The 10,459-nt window shown below is 53.5% G+C and overlaps 1 protein-coding gene across 1 annotated transcript in view; it reads right to left on the bottom strand.

Moving 5' to 3' along the window:
* Window positions 1–8,279: 8,279 nt before the first annotated feature.
* The window catches only part of KNCN (kinocilin), a 3,314-nt gene continuing 1,134 nt past the window's right edge, over window positions 8,280–10,459 (bottom strand). The window contains exons 2-4 of the mRNA XM_025051977.1: window positions 10,095–10,163; window positions 9,338–9,412; window positions 8,280–8,359 (exon numbers count right to left, since the gene is read on the bottom strand). Coding sequence (XP_024907745.1) covers window positions 8,280–8,359; window positions 9,338–9,412; window positions 10,095–10,163 — 224 coding nt within the window. The remainder of the gene's footprint in view (window positions 8,360–9,337; window positions 9,413–10,094; window positions 10,164–10,459) is intronic.

The following is a 10,459-nucleotide window of genomic DNA, read 5'->3' on the forward strand; positions in this document are numbered from 1 at the left end:
CCTACCCAGATAGAGCTCTGACTATGGCCGTTAAGTTGCCCATGACCCTGATCAAGTAGTCACCTACCCTGCTGCCCTGCCTCTGGCAGGGGAGGCCTTGTGGTTTCTATTTGGGAGTCTAGGCCAGAAGCAGTTTGGAGCAGAGGCAAATGCTCGAGGCTGAGCCTCTGGCCATTTTGATCTGGTTGGGTGACTTGAGAGGGCTGGGGCCCCTTTCTGAGCCTCAGCTGTCTGAATGTAAAGGGAATGATTTAACCAGATTACTGTCTCCAAACGTGTCAACCTGCTGCCCCACCTTGAATTACTTGTGGTTTGTGGAAATGGAAAACTGTTGAGAAATTACTGTCGATATACCTAAAGGGCTCATAAAAATGATTCATTTATCTGTAATACCGCTGTTCTTTGCTTTGGGCTGGGATTAAGTCATTCCCTTGAGAAATAATCTGCACAGAGTTTTTGATTATGGAGGAGGAGTGCTGAGCATTCTTCCCACACTAACACAGTTGTTCTTCACCAAAACCCTGTGAGCTGTTGCAATCCTGAACCCTGTTCGCAGTGAGGAAACCGAGGCCCAGGAGGGCGAAGGAACTTTCCCCAGCTTCCTCAGCTGTAATTGGTAAAGCTTGGATTCAAATCTGGTTCTGTCAGATTGAAGAGCCCATGTTGTTTCTGCTACATCATAATTTCTGCTTACCGGAAGATATAGAGATGTTTGATTATTAAAAATATATAATAATTGATTATGACTATCCAGCGAACGAACCATCAATAAGCTTGAGGCCCAAGGAGAGTGGTCCTCAGTACGTGGAGGCAGGAACTCTTAGTGGTAGGGAGTGGGCTGAATCCCTATCTGAAACCCCTTCAGGTCAGCCTGCCCCCCACCCCTGGCCCAGTCCATGGATCTGGGATGTCTGCGTTGTGCGAGAGCAGTTGCTTGACCAGCGGGAACTGTCAGGCCTCCTGGCCCCAGGTTCCTGCTGCAAGGGCCCAAGAGCCTCCGGGTGAGGGGGCTGGAGCTTCGGCCCAGACATCAGCCACTGTTCCTAGCCCCCTGTCTTCCATGTGAGATCGAGGGACTCATTTACTCAGTCTGAACTCTTTACCCCTCACTGAGAACCCCTCTGTTCCCTTTAATATTAGCCCTTCAGTTCCCCCTCAGTCCCTGAAAGTCTGGGCCAGCCCAATCCCCTGGTCCCTGCTAGCTCCAGTGCTCTCTCTATCCCCAAACCTCTCTCCTGGCCACCACACTCCCTCCCCAGGGGACCTCCCACATCACCATTACTCATTACCAGCTTATTCACCGCCCTAGAAGCTCCCAGCTTCTGCCAACTGAACTGTCTCCCCAGAGCCCAAAGAGATGCCACCACTCCCACCACAGCCAGTTCTACAGGGCCTTCCCCACCCCAAGCGATAGGCATGGGCGTGTGTGCGTGCATGCGTGCATGCACACATATGTACACACACACGCTGGAAACAAGGCTTGAGAAAAAAGTCTGAAGGTGCAGCTTCCAAGTTCCTACATCTGATTCCTAGCCCCATCATCCTCATCCTTGAGTGCATGTGCATGCACGCACACACATCATACGTGTACAAACATGTATGCTCAGTGACCAGACATACCTAGAAATACAAACACAGATGCATCACACATTGAGAATTGCAGACACAGGCCAACATGTGGACAGACAGATATTCTCTCAGTTGTCTGCCTATCTGGTGGAAATGAGCTGCTGCTCAGCAGAAGTACCTTTGGAGAACTCCCTTTGCCTGGGAGTGTCGGGGTGGAGGGAACCTTCTTTGGTAGTGAGGAGAGGTGATGAGGGGTGGGAGGCAGAGCCTATTCCAGCTGCTCTGAGGGTGCCTTCCCATTTATAATGGATTCCATGCCTGTAACAGGCAAGTGCTTGCAGTTCCCCTCACTGGGGCTCAGTTTCACTGAGTTTGGTCTAGATGGTCTCTGCTGGTCCTGCAGGCTCTGGTTTTTGCCCAGCTGAGGGATGCCAGTGACACAGGACTCTCTCTGTAGCAATCAAGCTCTGTGTTCATTAGACTAACTCTACACCCAGCTAGGTGAGGTGACCCTTACTGCTCTGGGCCTCCTGTTCTCTTCTGGGTCCTCCCTGATGCTCTCAGTCTTGCTCACCAGACTCCTTGGGCCACATCCCCAGTAGGGGCCATGTCTGTGGCCAGCCTGGACCTCAGACACCACTCCATGCAACTCAGCTGCCTGGAGCCAGCAGGATAGGTGGATAGAGAGGAATGCAGACTGGCTGGAGTGGAAGTGCCTCCTTCCAAGGCTTTGGGACTAAATCTTCCCCCTCCAGCCCACGTCCTACCTTCCCCACCCCCAAGGGACTTCAGCATCCTTTGCACAACTGCCCTCCTCCTACACTGTGCTCCAGTAGTTCCTTGGCTCCTTATCTCTAATGGCCAATCCTCCATTCAACTCAGCTACCCTTGTCCGCTAGGGACCTCATCACCCTGTCATCACACTGAACCATTTTACTTCTGAGAAATCCAGACATCTCACTCTTGACAATAACCCCATTGCTACCACTATGGAGACACGTGTATAGCACCTACTACGTGTCAAACACTGTTCCAATCCCTTTATATTATTAATTCATTTATGCCCTGTGACGACCCTAGAGGTAGATGCTACTGCCATCTCTATTTTCAGATGGGGACACAGAGGCTCAGAGAGGTTGAATTACTTGCCCAAGGTCATAGACATGGTAATAATATGTGGCAGAGCTGGCATTTAAACCTAGGCTGTGTGTGTTCTCAACCTGTACTCTTTGCCACAGCTCTACAGTGCCTCTTGCTACAACTGTTCTTTGAGCTGATATGATCCTGGAACTCTCCACGGTTTCTCCATGAGTCTCTTGCCTCCACTTCTGCATCCACTAAAAACTCACACTGCCTTACTTTAGTATTCTTTTGCAATTTACCTTGTCTCGCAACTTAACTTGTTCCTTTGCCCTTCTGCAGAAGCTGCTCAGCAAAGCCTCAAACCTGCATCAGTCCAGCTTCCTGCCTCCTCCAAGTTTGTGCCCAAACTGCTAAGCCTTGTAGGTGACATGAAAATCACAAACTGGGCAGCACAGGCACTCTGTGCATCCATGTCTGTGGCATGTCTCAGGTCCTCAAGGCTCCCGGGAAATCTCCCCCTTCCTAGTCAGTGCTCATCGATCCACTTCACTGTGCCTGCATCTCCTCCTGGAGGCAGTCAAGCCTCTATCTCTTAAAACTAAATCCTCCTGGAACCCCACATTTGCCTGTTTAACACTCTCTTCCCTTCCTGAAAGTACTGTCTATACTCCCTACTTAACCTTCTCAGTCTGGTTTCTGATCCATCACTTGGCTCTTTCCAAGGCCACCAGCTGCCTCCTTGTTGCTGAATTCAATGAACACTGTTCAGTTCTTAGTTAACTTGACCTTTCCACAGCGTTGACTCCACTTAACCTTCCCTTCTAGAAACATTCTCTTCCTCTTGTAAATAGGCTCCTTAAACTTCATCTTCTCCAACAAAGCCCAGACAACAGCCAGAAACCAGGGCTTCATCCTCGCTCCTCCTTCTCCCTCAGGCTTTCCTCCACGTATTTCCGGTCCCATCCGCCACCAAGCCCTGCAGATTCTTCCCTCCAGGTGTCTCTAGAATCCAGCCTTTCCTCTCCAGTCTCACTGCTACACCACTTTGCCCTCTTCCCCATCTATCCCTATGGGTTAAAATTCCAGCCCTGGCTCCCTCAGGCGGTGGATCTCTTGAATTTTGCTAGAGTGGAGCTGAGCTCACCAGGTGTCATCTGGTGAATATGCTGCTCCCTGGGCCTGAACCATGATGTTGACTTTACCTTCACCTGGCTAACTGCAACTCATCTGTCAGAGTGCAGCTGGGAGGTCACTTCCTTCAGGAAGCTTTCCTTAACTCCCCAAATCAGCAGGTGACCGACGACTCCTGTGTCCAGGACTGCATACTCCAGTGGTCTTCCTTGAGGATCAGGATTATATCTGCCTTGCTTGCGACTCGCATCCCCAGTAGAATGTCTGAGTCTCCCAGGGGCCCAGGGAATATTCGTTAGACAAATGGTGAAGGAAGGAATTGATTGGAGGAGCCCCTGATACGTCTCCTGCCTTCCCGGCTTCCTCTGTCTCTTCGTTTTGAAGTCTCTCTGTGCCCACTTCTCTCTGATTCCCTCCTCGCTTTGGGCCGGGGAGGGTGGTGGGAAGCTGAGTGGGGACTAGAGGTGTGGAGTCTAGGGTAGATTTTTATTGAGTTAAAGAGGGGGAGGGATCAGGGTAGAACAGAGGGGCCCCAAGGCAGCCACTCTGTGTTGTCTCTCTTTTTCCCGTTTCCCTTTGTCTCTTTTCAAATAACTCTGTCTCAAGGCTGCAGGTCCCTGACCTCTTGTCTGGGCAATACTCAGTCCCCTGCAGTTCAAGGCTGGATTGAGTGTCTCCTCCATTCCTTAAAGCATCCCCTTCTCCAGCACCCTCTCCTTTCTCCCCTCTCGTCTCATCCCCTTGCCCTCCCTCCGCCCACCCCCAACTTGTGTGGCTTTCTCCTTCCTGAGCCATTATCCCCCGAACACCCAGCGCCAGCAGGAGGGAGGGATCCCCCGAGAGCAGAGCGGGAGTCGGGGATATGGGGGGGAGGGACCCGACTTAGGGTGGGGTGGGGGCAGGGATGCCCGACTGATCCCCCTCACTTACCGCCTGGCGACTCGGAGGTCCGGGGCTCCGCGGGTGGGCGAGGGCGCTGGGGGCCGGCGGGGCGCCAGGCCAGCGGTGGGAGGCGGCCCTGCGGGTTGCAGCTTCCTGGTGCCCCTTCGGCTCCCCTCTGACCCCGGGACGAGCAGCGATTTCACCGAGTGTCCTGCTGCCCCTCCGCGCAGCCCTTCTCCCCTCACTCCACCGTTTCACGGGTTTCAAGCACCCTGCCGAGAACTCCCAGCCCTCCCACACGCCGGGGGCTCGACATTCCGAGTACGCGGGGGACACACAGCCACTCACTCTACAGCGGCGAGGGGTGCAGGTCGCACTGGCTCTGTCTTCAGCCTCAAACAGACTCCCCACCTTCCCTGGAGGGGGTAGGCATGGAGCTGTGGGGGCAGGGAGATTTTTCCAGGGATGGGGCTTGTTCTCAATCACCCTCCACCAATCCTGCCCCCAGAAAGGGGTGTGGCCACGAGTCCCTTAAGAAGCCGAGTCTCTCCTGGTGGGGCTGGGAAGGTCTCGCTGGGGTTGAAGGATGGGGAGGGAGTGCCCCGGCTCAAGGCCCAACAGGCTGGCCTGTGTTACGGAGAAGACTGGCTGGGGGTGGGAGGTGCTGACTTTCCAGAATCTGGAGTTCAGCTGGAAGAGCATCTCCTCCAATCTCCTGCTTCATTCATACGCCCATCCATTCATAAACTCTCCCTGATATAAATAGATGCCTGGCACCCTCCATCTTGATAGTGGCCCTATGAGGAAGGTGCTATCCTCATCCTCCATCTGCAGATAAGGACACTGAGGCACAAGACCTCATAGCCCCTTGCCTGGCCCCTGAGGGCGGACTCAGGGTGTGAGTCTTAGCCCCAGACTCCAGCCCCAGCCTGGTCAGTCCCCCAGGTTGTCCCAGCAGGGATGTGACATCCAGAGGGCTGCCTGGACCAAGCACTCCCCAGCCTTTGGTGTGTTCTCAGCACCCACCCCCAGGCCAGCCAGGCGCAGCCACGGTTGAGGTCAAAACAGGACGATTGGACAGAACCCATTTCCTTTATTGAATAGACCACTGGCAGGGCAGGGTCTGATGACCTGTCCCTGTCCACATTCCCTCCAGTGCTTAAATATTAGGGAGTTCAGGAGCTGCTCAGAGGTGAGAGGGCACTTTCCCCTAACACTAGTCACCACACCACCCCTGCCTCCTTGGCCCAACCTCACCTTCCAAAGCATGGATGAGGAGAAAGTATATGTCTCCACATGGACCACTCCTATGACCAGAGGGAGTGGAGGTACCGGGAGTGGAGATACACTTGGGGAGGGGGTATCTAGACATTCACCTGCACTGGGGGGAAGGAGGTCTCAGGGAGCCCATGGCAGAGGGAGAGAGAGGAACCAGAGGCTCAGGCCTCAAGAACTCACACCTAGTTTCAAGGATCCTTTGAACCCCACTCAGTTCCTCTACAGTGGCCATAGCTCTTGCTTTCCCATGTGTTCATTCCTTAATTTATTCTACTCTGATCCCTGACATTGCTCGGTGCCTTGCCCTGCCAGGCACTGGAGATACCATAGTCCTGCCTTGGGGAGATAGTGGCCGGGAAGGGTTGATGGTGGGCTGGGGTGGGGGACCACCCTCCCCACAGCTCAGGCTCCACTTCCCCCACTTCCACCCTCTCCACCTTTGGGCATCTTTTGGGGGCACTGCAGGTAAGGATTGAAGATAGACAAGAGGAAGTATTTCCTTGTTGATCAAGGAGGGGCCACCAGGCTTGAGTTATTGTTGATGAAAATGAGGTTGAGGGAAAGGAGGAAAGAAGAAGGGAGGAGGAGAGGAGTGAAACTCAAAGAGGGGAGCTGACTCCCCTAAGGCTGGAGGAACTCCACTACTGGACGGTGTTTATGAAACTGAGCCCCTTTATGGCGGTCTGTCCCTCCATGACCAAGGAGTTGGTCCCTGTACCCTGTGCAGAGAATAACAGAGGGTAGAGCCTTGGGTGGGGAGATAGAGGAGATCTGGGTGCCATGCCTGGACCCACCATCTCTCACTGTGGGACCCAACGAGTCTTTTTCCTTGCAGGGCCTCAGCTTTCCCATCTGTATGGTGAGATGGTCTCTTACACTTTTGGTCGGGTTTTGCAAAATTTACTGGGTACTTTCTAGGTGCCCAGCCTTCCGCCCCCCACTCTCAAGAGGGGGAAATAGATGAGGGCCACTCAGAGTTTTGGGCTGGGGCTGTGGGGAGGCTTTTGGGAGGAAGTGTCATCTGGACTGATCCTTCAAGAATGAGACTCTTCCTAGCTTGTCTTCTGCTCACCAAACCAGGTCAGGGGCCACATGGAGCAGATGTCCGTCTAGAGGTCGCACAACTGCTGTGCTTTATGGGTGCAGATATGTGAAGAGTGGTGTGGGTGGAGGAGCAACGTCTCCTGCACAGCCGCAGGCACCTGGGCCAGGCCTCTCTCACCCCAACCCTGTGGGTACATGGGGCCTTGAAGTGGCTCTCTAGGGAAAGCTTGGGGAATGTTTTCTCCCATTAAATTAAGGCATTAACATTTATTGAGCACCTACTGTGTGCCCTGACGGTGACTGGAAAAGGGCAACATACAGTAGGTTTAAATAGGATTAATAATTGTTTTGTGAGATAGAAGACTTCAACCTGCCTGGAGACTGTTGAGAGAGAGTGACACAGGCTGGTGGAAGAGAATGAGGAGGGCACTGTGGTTAAGGGGATTCTTGAAACTGGGCCTTTAAAGGTGTGGGGTTTTGATAGGCAGAGAGATACAGGGCCGCCTTCAGGAGAAAGAACGTAAGCCAAGGCTTGCAGGCTGGAATATGTTTAGATTGTTCAGGAGCAGTGAGAGGGTTTGGGAGAAGGAAGGCTGGAGGTCTTGTCTGAAGTCAGATCACAAAAAGCCTTGAATGTTAGATGCAAACACCAAAAGTCTCAGAGGGCAGGGCTCAGTTCGGGAGCTACTTCCTCCTGGAAGCCTCCAGGCCCATGCCTTACCTGGGCTCTGTCATGGCAGTGACCACTTTGTCTAGAATTTGCTCTCGTCTGGTTCATTGCTGCTAAGGTCCCTGAGGAATTGTCTGGAGTTTTGATACCCTCAAAAGAATCTGATCCAGCCCCTCTATCCAGCCGGTGAGCCCTAGAGGCCCAGGGCCAGGCCTTGGGGGCTGAGGGACTCAGCCAGAACCCTGTCTGTGGTTCCTGTGGGCCTGTGGTTCACTTCTGTGGCCGGGATGGAGCAAGGAACTGGGGTATCCCTGGGGCCCAAATTCCAGAGAAACCAGCTAGTAGATCAAAAAGGAAAGGAAGCTGAGCTGCAGTCCAGAGAGCAAAGCCAGGTCAAGAACCTGAAACAAGGCCCCCCGTGGGGCTGCCAGTGACACCTTGCTTCAGACCCCACCCTCCTTCATGTGGAATCTATTGCCAAGAGCCTTGGTCAGCTGGACAGATGCAGGTCTGGTGTCTCCAGGGCCCGGTTCACCTCTGGTGTGGATCCAGGAGGGCTCTGAGACTGGGGTGGCGGGCAGGAAGGGAGGGCAGGGCAGCGGGCAGCCCCTCGGCCCCTGTCTCAACCTTCTCCAGTGCCTCGGCCCCCTGGCTTCAGCTTCTCCAGAGTTCTGCTCACGGTGGATAGGCTGCTTCGGACTCCTAGGGGAGAGACCAGCACAAGGCTGCCTGAGTGGACAGATCTCTGGGTCAGAGCAGCCCAGAAGGACCTGGAGGCAGAGCAGGACAGAATGAAGAGGGAAGGGAGTCCCAGGCTGCAGTTTTAGACCACTTTAAAGAGGCATGGACGATAAACTAGTGGTTACCAGAGGGTAGGGGGGAGAGGAGGGAAGGTAGACAGGGGCAAAAAAAATTTAAATCATTTCTTCAATTAAAAAATTAATTAATTAATTTTAAAAAATAAATAAAGAGGTATGGACGGTCAGAACGCCCTGCAAGAGGACAGTAGCCTAGTGCGGGGTTAGAGGCAGGACTCGGGGGCTGACCACTTGATCTCTCTACCATTTCCAAGCTGTGTCACTTAATTACCCTGCACCTCAGTTGCCCCATATATAAAGTGGGGTTAACTATAGTACCTTCCTCATATGATTGTTCTGAGAATGGAACAAATTAATATATATAAAGTGCTTGGAACGGTGTCTGGGATGGGACTTTTTGCTGAGATTAGGCCTCCTACCACTGGCACAGACCCTGTGGACTGGGACTGTCTTTGAGAAACTCCTGCCCTGGAATTTTCCAGTGTGCGGGGATGGGGTAGGAGGAAGATGCTCAGTTTCAGGTACCAGTGCTGAGAGTTGGATTCCACAATGGGAGAGGAGAGTGAGAAAATAAACTGGGGCACAGGGCCTAGAGGAGGGGAAGGAGCAGTGCGCTGCCCCCTGTCTCGGTGTCCATGACGCTGGGCATGGCAGAGAAGCCCTGAGGACAAACAAGAGGGGCTCAGCTCAATTCGGAGCAAGACGGGTTTTCACTCAACACATGGAAGAACCACTCGGCTTTGCGGGCTCTGTGAGACTGGGGAAGCTCCTGCATGCCCCTCCAGGTTGCTCCTGGGTCCCACAGAGCTGCTCAGCCAGAGGGGGAAGGTGGCAGATGGATTCCGAAGTTTCTGGAACTTACCATCTTTATTGCCATTGGTGCTGGATCTTCCCTCCGCATGGTCTGGCCCTGGGTGGGGGTGGATTCTCAGGCTCCCTGCAGGATGAGATCACCCCGAGCCCCTTGGTCACTAAGCCATTCTCAAATCAAGTCCGGCTTTGGGAAGGGAAGTCATTTCTGCTGTATAATCTCCATCCCTGTTGCTGTCTTTGTTCTACTGCATTCGTTTAGGTCTCCCACACGATCTAGGCTTGTGTGGGAGGGGAGTGGGGATGGAAAAAATGGGCCCTTGAAGGAGAAGATGGAAGATTTTTTTAAAATGAGGGTCCTGGGTAGAACTGGGGCTATGTAAAGCCCCCACAGGCGTGATGGAGATGGGATCGTGTGTATGGGGAGCTGAGATGAGGTAGGGGGCTATTCAAGGGTCCTGAGGTCTTGGGGGAGATGGAAGGTCTCGGTAGGGGCTCAGGGGTAAAGTGGAGTGATCTGGAAATCTTGGAGGCTTGGGGAACATGGAGAGTCCTATCAGGGGAGATGGGAGTTCTAGACGCCCTGAGCTAGTTCAGGCACTTTTGAGGCAGACTGAAGTCTGCTACACTGTAGTCATGGCAACACCTGCGCCACACACCCAAACACATACACACAGCAACTCTAACACACACAGCCAGGAGCAGTCACACATGTGGGCTTGGCTTCCCCGCACAGTGGGCCACAGGCTTATACACAAGGGGTCTCACACAATCCTCGGCAGAGGATCTTCTGGGTGGAGAGGACTTACCTATGTTAGGCAGGATGTGGTCCAGGTTGAACCGAGCTTTCAGGAAGGGGTAGGCCAAGATAAGGAGCCCTGGGAAGAGAGACACAGAGGGTTTCTGTGATAGGGAGGGGCCTGGTGAGTGCGAGATGCATGAATCTGCGGGTGGGCTGTGAGCCTGGGAGATGGTCTATGAGGTGACATAGGTATGTATTGGAGGAGCACAAGTGTGCAGGTTGGGACTCTGGGTGTGTAAACGTGAGCCTGTGAGTATGTGTGTGGGGTAGTTCCCTAACGCCTGGCCCCAAAAGGGGCAGGGAACAGTGCCCGTCTGGGGAAAGGGCTACAGGCAGTGTGGGCCCAGGATCCTGGCTCCACCCAACTCAGAG

This window comes from Pteropus alecto, unplaced genomic scaffold (genome assembly GCF_000325575.1).
Source record: "Pteropus alecto unplaced genomic scaffold, ASM32557v1 scaffold25, whole genome shotgun sequence".
Classification (NCBI taxonomy): domain Eukaryota; kingdom Metazoa; phylum Chordata; class Mammalia; order Chiroptera; family Pteropodidae; genus Pteropus; species Pteropus alecto.